This window comes from Poecilia mexicana, unplaced genomic scaffold, assembly GCF_051168715.1.
Source record: "Poecilia mexicana isolate PSO_F unplaced genomic scaffold, ASM5116871v1 scaffold_10, whole genome shotgun sequence".
Classification (NCBI taxonomy): Eukaryota; Metazoa; Chordata; class Actinopteri; order Cyprinodontiformes; family Poeciliidae; genus Poecilia; species Poecilia mexicana.
In genome coordinates, this window is record NW_028263379.1 from 3,918,753 (window position 1) to 3,939,510 (window position 20,758).

At 44.5% G+C, this 20,758-nt stretch overlaps 3 protein-coding genes and 1 long non-coding RNA gene across 6 annotated transcripts; 2 read left to right on the forward strand and 2 right to left on the reverse strand.

The window, feature by feature from the left end:
- Window positions 1–1,399: 1,399 nt before the first annotated feature.
- mrnip (MRN complex interacting protein) lies at window positions 1,400–4,564 on the forward strand. The gene is made up of 7 exons (XM_014995634.2): window positions 1,400–1,593; window positions 2,341–2,400; window positions 2,883–2,989; window positions 3,552–3,603; window positions 3,671–3,780; window positions 3,909–3,972; window positions 4,233–4,564. The coding sequence occupies exons 1-7, from the start codon at window positions 1,534–1,536 to the stop codon at window positions 4,452–4,454; spliced, it is 675 nt and encodes a 224-aa protein (XP_014851120.2). The 5' UTR covers window positions 1,400–1,533; the 3' UTR covers window positions 4,455–4,564.
- Window positions 4,501–8,452, reverse strand: sqstm1 (sequestosome 1). The gene is made up of 8 exons (XM_014995629.2): window positions 8,284–8,452; window positions 7,577–7,672; window positions 6,435–6,691; window positions 5,461–5,599; window positions 5,320–5,388; window positions 5,107–5,252; window positions 4,876–5,032; window positions 4,501–4,804 (listed from the first exon to the last, which is right to left on the reverse strand). Exons 1-8 carry the CDS (start codon window positions 8,450–8,452, stop codon window positions 4,644–4,646), a joined length of 1,194 nt encoding a protein of 397 aa, XP_014851115.2. The 3' UTR covers window positions 4,501–4,643.
- Window positions 8,453–8,673: 221 nt separating this feature from the next.
- LOC106922893 (uncharacterized) lies at window positions 8,674–10,393 on the forward strand. Of its 2 annotated transcripts, none has more exons than XR_001419290.2 (2): window positions 8,674–8,868; window positions 10,009–10,393. It is a non-coding gene; the product is annotated as an uncharacterized LOC106922893 (long non-coding RNA). The 2 variants fall into 2 exon arrangements; XR_015764437.1 differs by having other exon boundaries at window positions 10,183–10,393.
- rnf4 (ring finger protein 4) lies at window positions 9,981–19,970 on the reverse strand. 2 transcript variants are annotated; one of them, XM_088009336.1, is made up of 8 exons: window positions 19,781–19,970; window positions 13,141–13,255; window positions 12,880–13,036; window positions 12,709–12,791; window positions 12,620–12,632; window positions 12,444–12,540; window positions 11,569–11,620; window positions 9,981–11,453 (listed from the first exon to the last, which is right to left on the reverse strand). In XM_088009336.1, the coding sequence occupies exons 2-8, from the start codon at window positions 13,183–13,185 to the stop codon at window positions 11,304–11,306; spliced, it is 597 nt and encodes a 198-aa protein (XP_087865462.1). In that variant the 5' UTR covers window positions 13,186–13,255; window positions 19,781–19,970; the 3' UTR covers window positions 9,981–11,303. The 2 variants fall into 2 exon arrangements, with proteins under 2 accessions (XP_087865462.1, XP_087865463.1); XM_088009337.1 differs by having other exon boundaries at window positions 10,893–11,453; window positions 13,174–13,255; window positions 19,781–19,968.
- Window positions 19,971–20,758: the final 788 nt, after the last annotated feature.

Sequence of the window (20,758 nt, forward strand, 5' to 3'; positions counted from 1 at the left end):
CTGTGAAGTAAACAGATTTTTGCATTTTCATTTGTCTTTTTTGTGTGTACGTGTGTTTTTAAGCTTTTATTTAATTTTTATTTTGTGTATGATTTTTTTGTTTCGTGTAAGGGTTTTATATGTTAAAGTGGACAGCGCTGTATGAAACTTGAATGCTGTAAAGAATGTGCTGAGAAAATTGATAAAGTAAAAAAAACAACTGCCTGTTAAACTTTCCTTCTCTCAGCAGCAAGTTTTATTATATTGGAGATGAATCTTTAACTGCAGCCCACACAGCACTGCTAAGGAACTGATGGTACAGAAAAATTAATAAATCAAAGTTTGGTCTGTGATATTAAATAATGGAGGTTTTATGTCTTTTGAAGACGTCAGTGTTAAATACAACCTGCAAATAAATAAAAATGAATTTAAAAAAATATTTGATGTACAGCTAAATGTTTTTCTGAGATCCCAGATTACAGAACCCGGATCTGCCTGGACGTCTGGTTAATGGGCCCAGTGTCACAGGTACCAAACTAAAGAACTCAAAAATTAGGGAATGCTTTACTAGTACATTCTGTCCTTTTGTATCAAATCCAAATGTTATATCACATTTCTTTTCAAAGGTTCAAAGGGAAAAAATTAGAACAAATGATTTAAATCTTCCCATTCCTCCAAAGGCCAAGGAGTCCACTTCAAAATGTTTCCAGGTGTTTTTCCCTCTAAAGCAGGGGAACCCAAAGTGGGTCCTGGAGCCCCGGCATCCTGCTTGCTTTACTTCTCTCCCTAGTGGTGGTAACGACAAGTCAATGTTCTCCTTAGGCCTTATTACGAGTCATCGTGTGATGCAGGTGCGTTAAGCCAGGGAGAGACTAAAACATGCAGGGTGCCGGGGCTCCAGGGCCCACTTTGGGCTCCACAGTCCATGTTAGACTGAACATCTTTATATGAATGTGTAAACCTGTCATGATGTGCACCACTGGCTTTTCCCTAAAACTCCAAACTTACCTGAATTTTCTAAGAATGACGTTATTTATGGGACTCTGAGAAAATAAATTCAAAAGGTTATTAAATGTAATCATTATTATGGGCAAGTTTTTCAATACAAAATGTCGTTTTCTTAAAGCCAAACCATCTTTCCCCACTTTTCACAAGGAACTCTGCCACCTCTTCTCATCTCTAAAATTCATGGACAAACATCAAGATGCAGAACTGGATCATATGACAAACGATCTGGAACTGCTGGAAACCCTGACGGCTTTTTCTTTGTTTTCTCTTTCGTTTCTTCTGTATGTATGGAAGCAGCCTGGGTCGCTTCTTCAGGTTTTTCTATACATCTGATGCCGATACCATGTTTGTTGTATATGATGGTAATAAAAAAAAAAAAAACATGGTTCCGGATTCAGGCTCCTCCTCCCAGCAGGGGGCGCTCCTCCCGTGTCATTCTTCCCAATTCTTCCGCTCCCTGTGACGTCAAAGCGTGGTTCAAACGGAACCGCGGGAGCCGGTGAACGCGCTACCTTCCAGAACCAGAACCAGAGCTGCGGGCCGGTCATGGTGCAGGACTTCCACGTGGTTCGGTGTTTCCGCTGCCAGAGCTTCCAGGTGCAGCAGGTGAGCGTCCGGTTAGCTTCTGCCTGACTTCCGGTCAGAGGTTCGTTCACCTACACAAAACGGCTAAATATCGGCAGCTGGTAGGTGACATCCTGTTAAAAATGTTCCGTTTAGAAACTCGTGGTTCTGTTGGACCGACCAGAAGTCAGCGGTCCGGTTCTGGAATCTGGATCTGGGATTCAGTCGCCAGAACAATCAGCAGACCGGAGGTGAAAGTTCAGGTCCAGAATATATTCAGTTTATTTCCCACCTGTAAACCAGAGGTGCTAAAAGTGCGGCCCGCGGGCCGTTTGGGGTCGTAGGACTCGTTTTGTGGGTTCAGATCTGTCCTGGTAAATGGAGCCAATGATGTGATGGCAAACCTTTACTCAAAGTTCTTGATGCTGAGAAAAAACTGAAACCATGTTCCAGAGCAAGAAAATACAAGAATTAGACCCATAAGGAAACGGAACATCTTTCTTTTAATAAAGAAAACTTGAGCTTTTTTTTAAAAAAATGTTTAACTTTGTTTTATAAAATTATTGCATCTAATTTATTGCTGGACTGAAAAAGCAGCCGTGAACTTATTCTGTGTTTTGGCGCTGAAGGTTTGGACTCCTCTGACGTAAACAAACACATTTCCAGCCAAATGATGAATTATTATAATTATCATATTAAAAGTCAAAGTTCTGCTTATTTTGGTTCTGATCCCAGATCGGACCTTTAATCAGCCCATGTTGAACGTTTTCCCTGCTTCTTGTCTGGCAGGTGAAGAAGGCGAAGAAATGGAGCTGCAAGCTGTGTGGAGAGAAGCAGTCACTGCTGAAGGTCAGAACCGCATCAGAACCCCAACGGGTCAGTGATCGGGTCAGAACCCAGCTGCAGGTCTGTGTTCTCCCCTCAATTGGAACTGGACCTTGTCCGGGTTTCTGATTGGACAACCACGGCTCCACCTGCTGGAGGGGCGGAGTCAACCTGCCCACATTGACCTGCTTCCCTATTGGCTGACAAGCAGGAAGGAGGGCGGGGAAGTCCATGTTGTTGTAGCGACTGATTATTTCCTGTTTAGCTTCTCTGGAGTGGTCCAAAGTGTGACAGAACCAGAACCATTGTCCCCTGGTCTCCGATTGACCACGACCTGTTAAAGAACGAGGTTCTGATAGTCAGAACCGTTTCAGGACGTTTAGGTTGGATGGTTCTGTTCCTGCTGCTGTGAGTTCTGGGTCGTTCAGTCGTGTTTTGGTTCTGTTAAAGTTCTGCTTTCCTCCGGGTCGTTCTCCAGAACTCTGATCAGAACTTTTGGTGGGCAGGAATTCGGCCGTGGATCCGGAGCCGACTGCCGGCGCCACGTCCAGAAGCTGAACGCCATGAGGGGAGCCAAGATGGAGGAGCAGGAGGCCCACACCTGGTCGCTATGGTAACACACACCTTCACCTGAACCAGCAGTGCGGTTTGCCCTCCACACTGGGAACACTGGTTCCCAACAACAGTTAGTCTTCTCCGCATTTGTTCAAAGTTGGCTGAATTTTTCAGCCATTTCACCAAAATGTCTCCCATCTGGATGAAGTTTGTCGCATTTTGTTTTCCTCTTCGGTCTGCCGGCTCAAGAGCTGTTAGCAAGTCTCGGACCAGGAGGGACTGACGTTAGCGTTAGCTTATGCTAATGTTTTAATGTGTTTAGGAGTTTAGTGTAGCGTAGCTCAGACTGTTAGCAGCTAGTGAAGCTAACTTTTGGTTAGCAGTACCCACTTCTGGTAACCACTACAGCTGATTTTAGTTCAAACATATTCTCCATGACAACCATGGTGGCCATCTTGAATTTTTCCAGTGGCAAATGTTTCTCTGGAAACATCTGTGCCAAGTTAGGGAAAAGATTTTGCTGAAATATTGAATTACTTGCTGCATTTTGTCTGATTGGTCTGTGGAACCACCTGAACTCAGGTGTTCTCACCTGGCGCCTCCTTATGCTTCATTCACAGTGAGCAGGAAGAGGAAGAGGAAGAGGAGCAGCAGCAGCCTGCAGGTGACCAGGTGAGACCCGGTTCTGTCTCTAAACCAGAACAGCTGGAGTCTCTGAGCTCCGTGTGTCTGGCTGCAGGTGAGACCCGCTCAGGTGAGTCGCTGGAGCAAATATCTGGACACACCTGAGGAAGAGAAGGAAGACTTGGAGGGCAGACACCATCTCCATGGCAACCAAACCATTAGCAGGTGACTTTGAGTTTAATGTGTGTCTGGTTTACTGGTTCCAAACTGGTTTTACCAACTGGAACCAGCAGACCAGAGCAGAGAGAGAAATAACTGATCAATAATCAACAATCTGCTGATCTTTATTTCAGGAAGAGACGCAGACCAGAGGAGCTGAGAGGAGGAAGAGGAGACGAAGGCTGCACACCTGTTCAGGTAACACACCTGCTGCTCACATTGCTATGACAACCTTGGAGAATTATTTTATTGTTTTTAAAGCTGCTGGGAAGCGGTGCCAGGTTAACTGGATTCAGTTCCAGAAACGTCCAGCAGGGGGCAGCTGAAACCCTCCTATTTATAAACTTTAATGTCACATGACTCACCTCTCTGCTCTGATTGGCTGATGCTGTGATGTTTGTTTTATTGGAACAAAGAACCAAAAAACCTTCAGATTCATCGTCTCTTCTTCTGTGCAGCTGAAACCTACAGCAGTGACATCATCTGTGACATCAGCGGCCCCCAGTGGGTCCGGCTCCAGGTGCGGTCAGTTCCTCAGTGCTGACAGCTGGGGGGTGGAGCATCCTCTTAGTGGGTGGAGTCAGCCAGCAGACACTGCCGAGCCCCGCCCCCAACTTCCTGTGTCCTCCATGTTTGACAGCGGCGAAGACTTCGACTTTGAGGATTTTCTGACTTTTTAGATTCTTTTCATTTGTGACTGTTATTTACATCAGACACTCAAACACATTCTGACATCATTTCAGGTTTTTATTGATCAGAAACCAAGGAACAAATAAATCTATTGATTATAGAGCTGAGACTGCAGCTACTGATTAAATGCTAACAGGCTGAATGCTAACGGGCTACAGGAAGCCACTGCTGAGGTGATGTCACTGGTGTGGGCGGGGCTGCTTGGCGTACTGGATGGCGTCGAGCGCAGCGCCGATGTCGCCGTTCTTGGCCTGCAGCAGGTGAGTCAGCCAGCCTCCTTCGTCGCTGAAGCCCATGGACAACATGGCCGCCAGCGACTCCACCAGACGCGGGTCGGCTTCTGGAAGGAAGGGGGCGGAGCTTAGCGACGCTGTGGTCATGGCAACCAGAGAGACAGAGTGTGCTGCTCACCTTGAGGCAGGTGTGGGTAGAGCGCGGCCTCCCGCAGGCCGGTGGGCCCCTGCTGCGGGGCCCCAGGCTCCGGCTGCAGCGACTGCAGCTCCCCTGTGGACGGGTCTACCTCCTTGGAGCTCAGGTGAGTCCACTCCTCGTCAGAGTCCCGGCTCACCTGCAGCCAGCAGTTCTGATCAGAGACTCATTGATCCCTGATCGGTTCCAGGGTTTTTAAAGCTGCTGACTGACCTTTGACCCTTGGTTGGCTCCGTCCTCGTTGCTGGCTCCACCATCTTCGTTCATCTCTACGTCACCTGGCCCTGCGCCGCTCTGAGTGGGTGGGGTCACCTTGGTCTTCTGACCTTCGTGCTCCACGTCGATGTCCACGTCGATGCCTGCAGACAGAGATTACATCACTTCCTGTTCAGCAGGAAGTCCTGAGCGTGTTGTGACATCACTCACCCAGCGGGCTCAGCATGGCGGCCACGCCCTCACCGATGTTCTTCAGGAAGTCCACGCTGGCCTGGGAGGCTGCACAGAGGTCAGAGGTCAGTCAGCTGACTGAGCCTTCAGCTTCAACAGATTTCTGTTCTCATAACTGACCAGAGGGGGCGCTGCTGTCCGCTGCAGGTTTAGCAGCCCCAGCCTGCTCCTGGTTCTGGTTCTGCTCCGGGTTTGGATTCTGGTTCCACATTCCACAGTGTCTCATCCTCTTCATCCACTTCCCCCGAGGAAACCAGTGCTGTGGGCGGAGCCAAAACAACCACTTCCTGTTACAACACAGCAGCTCTTCTGATTGGCTCCACCTACAGGTGGTCAGAGCCAATCAGCCAGCCAATCAGGAGCAAGCACTGAAATGAATGAATGATCAACAGACAAAATAGGAAATGCTGCAAACTGCCTACAAACCACTAGGGGGAGTCTGATGCAGTTATTGTCTACAGAGATGAGGCAATAAATAAGTTTTTCTATAATATTGTGAAAAATAAAGTGTTTGAGAAAAGATATGAATGTTCCAGAAACATGATCTGTCAGCTCAAATATCCACTAGGATATTTTTATTTCTTTTAGTTCACTGTAATATAAATAGAATAAAAAGAACAAAATTACAGAAAAAAAAAAAATTACTAAGTGTATTCCTGTTTGATAAACAAATTCTTGGAAAGAGGGCAAAATAAAATTCTGTGTACCTGTAGTCTACTACAGTCTTTTAGAGAAAGTAACAAAAGATCTGATAAGAATAAAAATGATTTTTGTCTGATGGCCTAGATACCTTACAGTCCCGTGAATCCAGCATGTGATTTCTTACTGAATTATAATCAAAATCAATTCAATTATTCACTAGAAATGTGAAATAAATCATTAATAATCTAAAATTATATATTTTAGCACAAATGAGCCAGTGTCTCAGATCATGGAGTCAAAGACCACATAGTGTTTACTGAGGTCCTGGTCCCATGCAGTGCGCCGGTTGACTCCCCCTAGTGGTCTGGAGGACGCAGCGTTCACGTCGTTTCATACTGATTGTGACATTTTCCAGTTTCCATCACTCATGACCCTGCAGTCCCAGGCCTCACCTGCAGGGGGTGCCAGATGGGCAGCAGAGCGTGCTCAGTGTGCTTCCCCTGAGCCTGGCAGGTGGAGCAAAGGTCGTAGTCGGGACACACCGAGCATTTGAAGCGCGTTCCCACCACCGCGCCTTCGCAGCCGTCGCAAGTCACGTTAGGGTGGACGGCGGGGGGCGGGGCCATGTGGGCGGGGCCATGAGGTGGAGGGCCGAAGGCGAAGGGGGGGAAGGCGTGAAGAGGGAAGTCCCGCCGATGCTCCTTCCTTTCTGTGAGGAGTTAAAACTATTGAGACAGACGCAGCATCATCACACACACACACTGTAACACACACACACATTGTAACACACACTGTAACACACACACACACACTGTAACACACACACACACACTGTAACACACACACACTGTAACACACACACACTGCAACACACACACACACACACGCACTGTAACACACACGCACTGTAACACACACACACTAACACACACGCACTGTAACACACACACACTGTAACACACACACACTGTAACACACACTGTAACACGCACACACTGTAACACACACACACTGTAACACACACACACTGTAACACGCACTGTAACACACACACACTGTAACACACACACACTGTAACACGCACTGTAACACACACGCACTGTAACACACACACACTGTAACACACACACACTGTAACACGCACTGTAACACGCACACACTAACACACACACACTGTAACACACACTGTAACACGCACTGTAACACACACACACTGTAACACACACTGTAACACACACTGTAACACACACACACTGTAACACACACTGTAACACACACACTGTAACACACACTGTAACACACACTGTAACACACACACACTGTAACACGCACTGTAACACACACACACTGTAACACACACTGTAACACACACACACTGTAACACACACTGTAACACGCACTGTAACACACACTGTAACACGCACTGTAACACACACACACTGTAACACACACACACTGTAACACACACTGTAACACGCACTGTAACACACACACACTGTAACACACACTGTAACACACACACACTGTAACACACACACACTGTAACACACACTGTAACACACACACACTGTAACACACACACCCCGCCCCGTACCTCTGATGTAGAGGCGGAACGTGGCGTCCTTCACGAAGCTCAGCCCCATCATCAGCTCATCGTCGGAGGAGAACGCCACCAGGTCTCCATCTTCATCTGAAACACCATGACATCATCATGACGTCACTAGCACCAGGAGCCAATCAGAGCAGGCCTTTGTGGCCACACCCACTTCAGCTTCAGACAGGGAGGTCATGTGACCGGAACCAGAACTTCCTGAGGAACCGGGTCACCTGGTTCTGATTCGTTAAAACGTCTTGAACAGAACCTGACCGGCTGGCCCGGTTCTGGTTCTGAGCGACTCAGACAGAAGGAGCAGACCACAACCAGGTAACTATGGCAACCAAGTCCATTTAGATATGCAGAGGAGTCCAACCAATGAGCTGTCGGCACAGTAAAGGAGACGGTCTCCATGGTGATGAGGAGTTTGTTTACACCCAAAGGAGACAGGACAGGTGTACCAGCTGAGGGGCGTGACAGATAAACAAACAAGGTCATGTGACCTGAGAGTCTACAGGTCGGACCAGAACAACTGGGTTCGGTATGCTCTGAAACCAAAACACCTGGATCAACCAGAAAAGCTGGAGAACCTGAAATACACCTGGACATCTGGAGCTCCAGCTGCCTGAGGCTGACCTCTGAACTCTTCTCATTAAAACAGTTAAACCAAGCTGCGTCAGGATGTGTGCAGGTCACGTGACGCTCACCTTTGTAGAAGAGGCTGCAGGTGGAGCCGCTCAGGTTGGAGAAGACCGCCGCCACCTTCCGGCTCAGGTACTCGAAGCTGCAGGAAACCTCCTGGTCCACCGTGAACCGGCGGATCTCCTTCACCTGCTCGTCCTTCCCCAGCAGGTAAGCCTTTACTGTCACCGACATCCCGACCGGAACCGAACTGAACCGAGAGAGAGAGAGAGAGACGGGCCGAGTGGATCCGAACACGAACTCTACAAAGTCTGAAAGTTTGTGACGCAGCTTGAAATCTCCGGCCTTTTATGTTTACTTCCGCCTCTGACGTCACCGCTGCCTGGCGTACGCGGGCTCCCATTGGCCCGCTTGGAGTCCCGCCCTGACCGATGGGAGGCTACGGGGCGAGTCCGTGCGGGACTTTCCAGCGAGCCGCGTGACCGGCCGGCCAGATCATTGAGGAAAAACACCTGAGTCATGGTGACGATGCGCTACGTCATCATTAAGGTAATTGAAGTCCATCTACGTGCGAAGACAAAACACCTTTTTACACCTGAAAAATACCTGGATACCACCTGTAACCAGGCGGAGGTCGTTCTGCCTTACAGGTTAGAGCATCAACTTGTTAAAGTTATTAATAGTAATAAGAGTTGTAATATTGTTCTGCATCAGAAACAGGTTTCATGTTCAACCAGCGATGTCAACAATATCAGGCGGTAAAGATTCACCTTTATGATGTCATTTAACAGTAATTATTGGCACCGTGCTCTAATTCCCTCTATGGTCCATCAATTAGCTTCACTACAAGTTTTATTAAACTATAAATATACATTTACACATAACTAGGCCACAAAGTACTGAAACTTATAAATGCATTACACCACTAAGATAAAGCTATATATATATGTACATAAGTAATAGATAATAACATATAAGATCTTAAAGGATCAGAAAAATGTCGAGTTTTTAAACAGTCAAAACTGAACAAATTTTGACCTTAAACGAAATGAAACGGCTTTCAAGAGAAAGACAACAAAAAACAGATATTTAACAAAAAGCATTGACTTAAAGATATAAAGACGTATTAAATGAAATTACAGCAGAAACCAGCTAGCAACCGGCCAGCGAGATAAATACATATATGTATTTATCTGGAAACAGATGTCAATAAAAATATGCACTAAGCTTATCTCTACAGGTTACTGGTTTGCGTTTGTTCGGCATCATAAGCCAGGCTACCAGCTGAACCAGTTAGCTGCTAAAAAGAAGCTAATTTCAGACAAAGCAGGAAAAACGTCACTGCTCCTGTTCCAACCTGCTGGTGTGTTAATGATTTTACAGAGACGTTTCTCATCTGTTGCTTCTTAAAGCAAATGGAGGAGAAACACCTGAGTCACGTTTCTAACCGGCATTGCTTTATGTAGCACATTTTAGCAGCAAGGGCTTTACATCAAGAAAACAAACACTCTGTGCTTTTAATATTTCTATATTATTAAAAAAATATTCTATGCTTACAGTAATTTGGGGAGACGGGTTCCCTCCTGGGGTTCCCCCTATAACACACCTTCAGAACCAAACAGTAAAACTCCCAAACTGACATGTTGTCATTTATTTATGATCATTAATGTTTTGGAAAACTCCGTGTTATAAACAGAGCAGAAATGATGCAAAAACAATAAAATCAAACACGTCAATGTTAAAAACTTCAGTAATCTTTGAATGTTGTCATATATTTGTGTTTATTTTAGGAATCATTCAGGTAATCCATCATCACCAAAGAACCGGACCCAGTTCAGTTAGATGGAACAGAACCGGTCCGAGCAGAACCACAGATTCAGAATCTGGGTCAGGGTTCTGTGGAGGATCCAGAAGCTTCTGGTCTGCTCTGTTTCTCATTGTCAATAAAGTTTTATCTCCCAAAGCAGGAAGTGGGTGAGATGATGAGTCAGCGTCACGAAAGCATGAAAGCCGCTGATGGATCATGACTCAGCAGGAAAACTGAAGACCCAGATGTGATCCAAAAGAAGTTTTCCGTTCTGCTCCTTCCGGATCATCGACCAACAAAAACCAAGACAGACAAGTTACAAGTTTTTATTTTGCTTTAAAAGATAAACTGAACTTGATCCTAAAGAACCTTGAGTTTTGATTTCTGTAAACATGGTTAGGATTTAACTCCTGAGTGAGTTTAGAACTGATACGGTGGCGAAGGGGTTCAGCACAACCCACATATGGAGGCCTTAGTCCTCAACAAAGCTGTCGCAGGTTCGATTCCCGGCCTTTGCTGCATGTCTTCCCCCTTCTCTCATTACCCACTTTCCTGTCGATTAACTATCAAATAAAGGCCTCAGCATAGAAATGATAATTAGCTTTTTGATTACAGTTGCAGATTTTCATATAAATGATTAGACAGCAGAGACCCAAAGACTGAACCCTGAGGAACTCCTTCAGAGATATTTAGGGAGGCAGACGTGAGAACTTCCAGAGTCTCCAGAACCTTTTTCTGATCCAGAACTGTTATTCCCATCGGACCGGTTCTGTTGTGACGAGGTAACTCCAGATTTATGGACCCGATTGGTTCTGGTGCTCCCAGGGTCCAAACAGCAAGTAAAAATAAACTTAGGAGGAAATTAAATATTTTGAGAACAGATTTTATTTAAAAATCTGAAAGATAAAAGTTTAAATTACAAATGAAATGAAAAGAATAAACCAGAACATTCAAACGCCCCCTGCTGGACCTTCTGCAGTACTGCTTATTTTACTAGAATGAATGTTAGAAATCTAAACAATGAAAATCATAGTTTGAATTTGGTTCTGTGAGTTGTGTGGTTAACCTGATGGGCGGGACCTGATGCCATCTGACCAATCAGCCAAGCAGCCGTTGTTACTCCATAATATTTATTTAATAGGAAAACATCATTTAATCCGCCATCTTTAAACCTAAACTCAAAAAAACATTTTCAGCAACCACTGTTGATTAACGTTGATGATGACGTCACCGAGGACAGCCAATAGTAGCACAGTCCGCAGATGATGTCACCAGGTGTCAGATGTAAAGAGGATGGTACTGGCGCGAGGTGAGCCTCTTCCTGCAGGTGGGGCAGGTGTGTGATGATGTCAGAGCGTCCCTCAGACATTGGCTGCAGAACACATGACCGCACTTAGTGGAGACGACCAATCGCCCGCTTTCCACGATCTGTGAGGAAAACAAGAGCCAATCAGAACGCAGGACCGGGGTTGTAAAGTCTGCCCACCTGACCAGAGAGCAATGTTCTGGTTCTGATCCGGTTCCACCAGCGAGGGAATCTCACCTCGGAGTACAGGTCCAGACAGACGGGACAGCTGATGAGACCCGGAGTCAACCTGCAACAGACACAGCCTGAAAGGTTCTGGTTCTGGTGTCCAATCAGCAACAAGTTACTGATGTCAGACTGGAGCCGTCTACTTCCTGGAGGGTTGGTTTATTTCTAAACAAGCTCAATAGAACCAAACAGCGAGAAGGCCAAAACCTACTAGATATCATAAAAACAAACAACTACATGCAACTTAAAACTGGTTCAAACAAAGAGAACCCAGAACACACCGGACCTGACTGGACCCGGCCGGAACCACGACTAAGACCCAAAGTTAAAGCTTCTGGAGAAAAATCTGGGCTGCAGAGTGGCTCAGTGGGTAGCACTGTTGCAGCAAGAAGGTTCTGGGTTTGATTCCCAGACCGGGTCTTTCTGCAGGATTTCCCTGGGCATGGTGGTTCTGTCCGGTTCTCCAGGTTCCTCCACAGTCCAAACACATGACTGTCAGGTTGATTGGTCTCTACGTTCTCCTAAGGTGCGAGTGTGTGCATGGTTGGTTGTCCTGTCTGTCTCTGTGTTGCCCTGCAATGGACTGGTGACCTGTCAGGTGACCTGTCAGGTGACCTGTCAGGTGACCTGTCAGGTGACCCCGCCTCTCGCCTGAAATGTCTGGCTAGAGACCCCAATCGGATAAAGGTGGGAGAAAATGGATGGATAGAGAAAAATCCAGACCAAGATGTTGGCAGGAATCAGTATAATACCTGGATGTCTACCAGCAGGGACCGGTGTAATACCTGGATGTCTACCAGCAGGGACCGGTGTAATACCTGGATGTCTACCAGCAGGGACCGGTGTAATACCTGGATGTCTACCAGCAGGGACCGGTGTAATACCTGGATGTGTGTGCAGTAGAGGTGATGGCAGCTTGAACGACAGTGGGCGCGTCTTCGTCCTCATCACTGCTGAGAACATAGCTCTCACCTGGAGGCCCTGATGGAAGAACCAAGAAGGTCTGTTACGGTCTGGTACTGGTCCAGTGTGAGGACATGAGAGCAGATCCAGGTTTTACCTTCGTCCACCAGCTGGGGGCAGGAGAGAGAGAAGCAGAGTTATGAGGCTGTGAGAAGCAGCTTCCTGTTGGTTGGTTGGTTTGTTTACCAGCACAGACTCGTTGTTGGTCGTCAGGTCGACCACAGCAGACTCTGATCCCTCGCAGGTGAGGTCCACCACCTCCTCCACACCTGGACACAGCAGAGCCACATGAGCCGGACCATTTTGCAGAACCGGAGGTTCTGGACCGGCTCCAGGTCCGTTGGGTTCTACACCGACCGTCCTCGGCACCGTCCATCACGTCGATGGGCTCCGGGGGGGGGGCCGGGTCTCTGGCGCCGGCCGCCCTGCGGGTCCGACTGCTGGCCGCTCTGCTGGTCTTGGTTCTGGTTCTGGAGACCAGAGAGCTTCCAGCGGGCCGCCGCTTCCTCTGAGCCTGAAACGCAGGACGTGATGTCAGCAGGGGGCGGAGCCTTCTTCACCTGGACAGGTGCAGCTGCTCAGAGGTCTACAGAGCCATCAATAAGAGTTATTGATCACCTGATCAGGTGGCTGCAGATCAAACTGACTCACCGAGCTGCTCATGTCCTGAAGAGGTCAGTTAGCTCTCTGGGTTCTCACCTGGATCCAGGTGATCCACACGCTGTGGTTTACTCTGTGTGAAAACACAGAACAGACATTTCTGACTGGTTCTGGATCGGACCAGAACCTGGTCTGAAGTAAGAACTAAGGGAAGCTCCGCCCTCCTGATCATCTATCGTTTGATCTTGAGGATATCAAGTCTTCCAGGCCTGAGGCCAGGGCCGGCCCCAGCCTCCATGGGGCCCCAGCCTCCATGGGGCCCCAGCCTCCATGGGGCCCCAGCCTCCATGGGGCCCCAGCCTCCATGGGGCCCCAGCCTCCATGGGCCTCTAGTTCTGCTAACAGTGTGGACCGGCTGCAGTCAGCAGTCTGATCATCAGGTCATTCACACACCTGCTATAAACTTACTGCATCTCTGACTGTTTACATTATATACATGTATAATATAGGACACATTTATTGGCCAACTGATTTATCAACCAGTTGATTTTTGGCTGCCAATTTCCTTAATTTTGGGGGATCGTGATTGGCTGATACTTACATCTGAAGCCCATCTTATCCCCTGATCTTATCTTCATCAGCAAAGGTTCAAAAATCAACCTCTGCTGTTGAGAAACGAGACATTTTCTACCTGCTGCTCGTTGTTCTCTCGTCTCTCCTGCTCCGTTAATGTCGTGTGTAAAAGTGAAACCACAAAGACAACAGTCACTGTTCAACTTTACAACCATCCAGAATTTATTCAGTCAAATGCATAAAATCAGACCAACAGCTCAATATGACCATGAAATACCAAGCCAGAAAGGAAACATTAATTACTAGTAGGTAGATAGGTCAGTCAAACAAATGCAAAATATGAAGATGCGCCTTCAGAGAGCACTGAGTGGCAGTTAAGACAGATCCTCCATCCTGGGATCTGATTGGCTGTTTTAGCTCTATTACTTTTATATCCAGGCGCGTTTCTACTGTCTGATGCGTCTGACGTCCCGTTTATTGGTGAACTCAAACAGCCGTAATGTTGCTGTTTGCAGCCAGAGACCCTGCAGGTGTTACCAAGGCCAAGGATGAATCTATCCACTGTCTAATCCTCCCTGTTACTTTCCCAGGGCAGGAACAATAGATGTGTTCATTTCATACAGAAACATTTTACTCAAGAAAACGGGACCAAAGTTTATCAGCTATCTGTGTTTTTCATTTCAAACTGCCTCAAACTGGTTCCTGAACCCACAGAGCTCTGCTGACCTCTGACCTCTGACCCAGAGCATTAAACAGCAGATTTTGATTATAAAAATGATCACATTTCATATATCTTCAAACTCAGAGATGAGGAGTTTCACTACCAAAACATCTGTTACACTCAATATGTTCTGATTAGTTTTCTGGTTATAATGAACTAAAACATTTTCAGATGAATTTATGATTTATACACTAAGAATGTGATCTAATATAAAAAACTACTGATTAGACTCATTTTAATCAAATTGTGATCATTATATCTAAGAAAAGTGTTTTACTGATTAAGTTACCGTATTTTCCGCATTATAAGGCGCATAGAATAGACGCTACAGTAGAGGCTGGAGTTACGTTATGCATCCACTAGATGGAGCTGCACTAAAGTGAATGTCAACAAAACAGTCCGACTCCGGTCAGCAAGGACAGCCTTCTGACTGGGCCGGGGCCGGACGATGGTCACCCTTCTCCGTTCGCCCACAGCATGTTGGTGGAGAACGTGGTGCTAAACGACCTGCAGACGACCTGATTATAGACGGTCGGTAGGTAGATGGGTCAGTCAAACTTTATTAACAAACCAGCGTTCTGACAACTATCCCAGCATGCACCGCACGCTTCTTCTTCTTCTACAGGCGAAAATGAAGTCGGCGGCTGCTTACCGTAGTTGCTAGACCTGTTGTGGCTCAATATTGGTCCATATAAGGGGCACCGGATTATAAGGCGCGCCTTATAGTGCGGAAAATACGGTATATATTGATTAAACTAAATCTAACCTAAACTGAGGCCGACTCAAAACAATCAGGATCAGTCTTATATTTCACCTTGCGCTAAAGTTAAAGCTAGCATTAAAACTAACTTAATTAAAGTAATATTTCCAACTCTGTCCTCTTCTGCTCTGCAGTGAGAGGTTTGACTGACAGACCAACAGGTCTGAACCTCTACAGTTAACAATATTCACCCACTGTTGCAACTCAGTGACTTTCTTGCTACATTTAGCAACATTTCAGACAAAAAAACTTCATATCAGCCAAAATCAAAATCAGCAGCTCAGGCTTTTTAAAAATCGGTAACCAGGGATCGGCCAGAAAACTGCAGTCGGTGCAGCTCTACACACATTCATGACCTTCTCTGATTAAATTAATTTCTCTTAAACGTAACTCCAACAGCTAAAAATGTCATTTATACCAGGTGAGTCTTTTTTCAACTTAGAAGTCGATGTAAAAATAGTTTGTTTTATCCACAAAAAGCTTCTGCTCAGCAGCAAACAGCAAATCCCAGCTACAGCACAGAGCAGCTCATCCATGTAGCCTGACGTAGCAACATTTAGCTAGACGATGTCAGACAGTCAGAAGTTTTAATTATTGTTATCAAACTCGGTGTTTTGAAGCCAAAACTACCTCAGAAATATACAGAACCACCATGAGAATCACCTCATTTAAAGTTAAACTCGGTTTAACACAGAGAGCCTAGCATAAATGTCTGGCTGTTGAACTGGACCGGTCCAGGTCGCTATCAGGCTAATTTACTATTAGCAGTTTTACATCACCAAGGTTCATTAAAACAAACCTTTATCTGGGCTTTTTTCTATTCTTTCTCCTTCTTCTCTCCCTCCCTGAAGGATAAGTCCTTTTCTGAGACATTGTTTCGCTAACTTAGCTTCTGACCGGAGCTTTGGACGTTTGGATGCTCATTGCAGCTCGTTACCGGCGAGGCTGCGGTACCTACCGCGGCCACCAGGGGGCCCAAGAGAAATTTATTTTTTCTTTTTATTCATAAAATAAGACTTTCTATATGCATTATCAAATATATATTATTGTAAAAACAAATAACTTCATAGTGAAATTGTGTTTTTGATATTATAATGACATAGAAATTATTACTAAAAAAAATAAATAAAAAATCAGCTCCACTGACCCTTAGTGGCCCTGGGGCCCTAAGCGGCTGCTTAGTTTGCTTATGCAAGAAAAGAAAAAATAGTTAAAAATATAAATAAATGCAATTTGTCAGACATCAAACAGAAAAGACAGAGGAACTAGTTCTCACATAGATCCTGTTCATCAGCTGCATTCCCTCCTTGTTCCCCATCAGTTTTAAGGCTCTGAAGGTTTTTAAAGTCAGTTTTTCCATTTCTATATTTACAGGATCAGCAGGTTGTTCAGTACCAGGTCGGTTCTTCTGCTCCAAATATTACATCCTCCGTTTTTAAGGGGAAGAAAAGTTTAGTTGAGATCCAGACCTGAAAGTTTGCAGTTGGCTTCAGAAGGTCCAGCTGTTGGTGTCAAAGCTGAATCCTTGTGGTAAAAGTTCCCTGGATGGAAAAACGTTAGAGGATTTTAAAATGAACTTCTTTATCTCTAGGACTCAGAGGGTCTTTAAGGTCAGCAGTTCTCCACTTATTAACCTCTGAATCAGGAAACAAACTTAAAATGGAGTTTCTATTTGGTCAGATAGGAAATGTAAAGTTAGTTAGATGCTGAGGCATCGTTTGTTACTTTTGTCCAGAAGTTTAAATCCAAACAGTTGAAGTGACTGAAGGTTAGCTGGTTGATTATATTTTAACCAGATATTTGACTGCAGAGGGCATAAAGTTCATTACTGTTAAACTGAGAGCGAGAGCCGTCCAGATTATACCTCAACCAATCTCTGTTATTTAGACAATGTCTCATGGACCAGATACCTTCTTCCATCCAAACAGATTTATTCCTGCAGCTCTGATCTGTGGTGAGGAGTGAAGCCGTTCGTGTTCATAAGTTTCCAACACAACACCTGCTGGTGAACAGCAGATAACTCAACAGGAAGTCTGTCAGCACCAAAGTCACATCTAAGAACAAAATCTATGCATCCAGTTTTTTAAACAAACCTTTGGGGAGACAAAACCAGACACCGTTTCCCTTCATTAGAAAAGATTTCAGCCAGTTTACCTTTAAGACCGATTCAAATTCAACAGCTTGTAAACCTCCATCTTTAACCATATTTGCTTTCTTTAAGTAGTGGACTCGATTTTTCCAGAAGAAATTAAAGTTCAGCTGATTTATATCTTTAATGCATTTGTCAGGTTTGGCCATAGAATAAGCAGGTATATGCATCGGGTTAAACAGGGTCAGATCTCTTTCTGTAATTTATTCTCTGCATTTTCACTGAGTTTAGCATCTTTAGTTATTAGATTTCAAGATATTTAACAGGATTTAATGGGAAAAATTTCTGATCAGAGTCATGAATTGCCATCAGTTCACATTTCTGCAGGTTTAAGGTTAAACCTGGTGCTTTGGAGAAAGTATTAATTAACTCCAGTACTTTAGGGGTTTGGTCTCAACTCCTCAAAAATATTGTGGTGTCATCAGCTGATTAAAATTTGGTGATCAAAAACTTTTAATTTAGGTATATTTGAGTTTTTTATGAAGATCCTCATCCCTTCAACGGCCAAGGTGAAGAGGAAGGGGAAACATTGCCTCCATGTTTTACTGTTAATGGTGAAACGTGGAGACGCACCATGTGGCAGTGCAGCTGGACGTGTTGCAAAAGCTTTTCATTATTATGCAGAAGTTTGGTCCAAATCCAAACATGTGTAAAACTTTGAAAACAAACTGATGCTCCAACATGTCAAAGGTTTTGTAGAAGGAAAAGGATGAAGCCTTTATCCTCAATCAGGTCACTGTACTCAGGTAAATCCTGCACCAGTCTGATGTTATCGTGTACAGAGCTTTTAAACATGAAACCTGTCTGTCTCTTCCTGGTTGGGGTTTCAGGGTGACAACGCCCTGCTTCATGCTGGGAGGAAGTGAATTTGTAACTAACCCCAAATTATTTGGGGTCATTTGTTGTATTCCCCCTTTTGCACTTATTGCATTAATTTTGTGTAATATATGATTGATTTCCGGTTTTTAACTTGATGCTTTTATTTTGATAAGACAGCTTCTTTTGTTTATATTATAGAAGGGCAGCTTAACAACAGAACAGAAGACAAGTTGCAACAGAGTCATAAAATGTATCTTATTATTAGCGGCACATGGTACATTTATTTGTAAATAAGGATGTTTCTTTTATTGATTGACTGGAATTGTAAATTTGCTGTATTGTACAAGAATACTGGTTTGGTTTTTGAATAAGAGTCGATATTTTAGTAGTGAACGTTATGTTCTAGTTCATACGTTATGGTTGTAAGAGCGTCGTTTGTAGCTTACACTGTCTTTTGTTTGTACATGCAGCTCTTATGGTGAAACTCAGGCTTTACTCCATTAAACCTGTTCATCAGTAAAGCCAAAATCCTTCATTTGAGGGGGGGTCCGCTACAGAATTATTACATAAGATCTTCAAATACCTGGAATATAAATTCTCTCAGATAATCCCAGAAATGTCTGTAGAGATTGGCAGTAAGGCCATCAGGGCTGGGTATTTATCCAGTTTCAAGCACATGGTGGCGCTGACTAGTTCTTCGAAATGAATATCTTTGTCCCAGAGGGATGAAGTCTTTGACTCCAGCAGAAGGTCTGGGGTTGAAAAACAAGAGCAATAAAGGTTTTGATAAAAGTTGCTCATTTCTTTTGCAGTTAGAGTTTGGTCTGTACGTTCATTGTTAAGGGATTGAATGTGTTTTTTAACTGGCTCCTCATTTCCAGTCTGCAGAAGTATGAATTGGTTTTATCTCCATTTTTCTCTGGCTCTCATAAAAGCTCCTTTCTTTCGTAGATTGAGTCTAATTTAGCTTGGAGGTCAGGTGGTTATTTTTGTCTGCATCAGTCAATGTCTGTTTAGGACATAATAGGTTTAGATCATTTACTAACCTTACGTATTCCAGGTCAGTTTTTTTCTTCTTTTTCTGAGGTTTTTGTTAAAAGAGATAGAATAAGCCCGTATCTTATGTTTTAAATACTCTCATTTTTTGGTGTAGGTTATTGAATCGTCTCCGATCATCTATTGTTGACCACTTCCTGGTCCATCCACGTCATCCAGGCCTCGACCAATCACGGTTCAGATCCAAACGAGACCCTCTTGCTGTAAATACTGGTTTATATTTCATTCCAATTCTTTGTGTCGTTTGATAGATTTTATTGTAGCGTCACCGTGTGCCATAAAAGCCTGATGATTAGGTTCATATCCACAGAACCAGACGGTTCTTTCCACCCAGACGGAATTTTAAACAATTTATCTGCAGAGTTTGAATCAGGCTCGTTTGCAGCCACCTAAACACAAAACAATCCAACACCACTGTGTGTCAAACACCTAGAACATGACCAGGTAGCCGGCATGTGGCCGGACCGGCTCCGGAACCAGGATCTAGCAGCAGCTGTCGCTGCGTCAGGGCAGTTTCAGTTCCCCACAGAAGCATTTTTCGCCACAACACCGCTGTTAGCCGTTAGCCTTCCCGACTCACCACCAGCAGCTCCTCCACGTGTGTTTCGGGACCCACTGACACCTGGAGACAGATCCTTCTCAGAATGAATCACTGCAGTCCGGATTACTTTGGTTCCGATCAGGAGAATAGAAAAAAACTCGGACTCAGTCCCTTTGAGTCTGACACTAACGGCAGCTTCCTCTCTTGTTCTGTTGCAGCGGAAGTTGTTTACAGGTGTCAAGGCCTCATCAGCGCCCTCTGCAGGATGGAAAATAACCAGGAAATCTTTTTAATTCTGTAACTAACAAAATATAGGAACTCTAGAAATGACGTTGATGATGAAGGTAAGTCCTTGTTTCCGTTGGTGAAGTGGAAGAAAAACAAATGGTCCGTTCCGTTTCTGCACCTTCAGCCGTTTTTCCCTGATTCACTGAGGAACGTTCACGGATTTCATCAGAAACTTTTATTAAACATGACGGATGTCTTCTTTAAACTGATCAATATATGATAAAATATCTTAAAACAAAGTTTTTCCAAATGCTTCCAGAATCATTTATTCTGAAATTGTCATATTAGAAGAAAATTTAGCAAAAGATTTGTATAATTTTAATGTATAGTTATTAGAAATAAAATTAATTATTAGTGTCTTAGAGGAACTAATATTCCTCTGAGGGATATTAGTTTTGAGTGGAAAGAATATGAATTCAGGCAGTAAAATGGGAATTAAAATTATATCAAGAAAATTTCCTATTCTCATTTTTTTATCTTCAATTTTGGAAATAAAACTTTAATTATTCACTGTTTCCAGGAGAACAAACAAAACTGTAAACAAATGAATGAAGGTCAGTGAATATATTTAACTCGTCATATCGGCTTTCCTTTGGTTTAGAACTGAAAGATTTTGCCAATTGGTCTCAGTTTTACTTGGTTTAACGTTGGTCTTTAAACGCATCATTGACAGGTCTGGATTACTTGATCTGTCGTCATGGTAACAAACCGAAACCTGCCAAGCAGAAC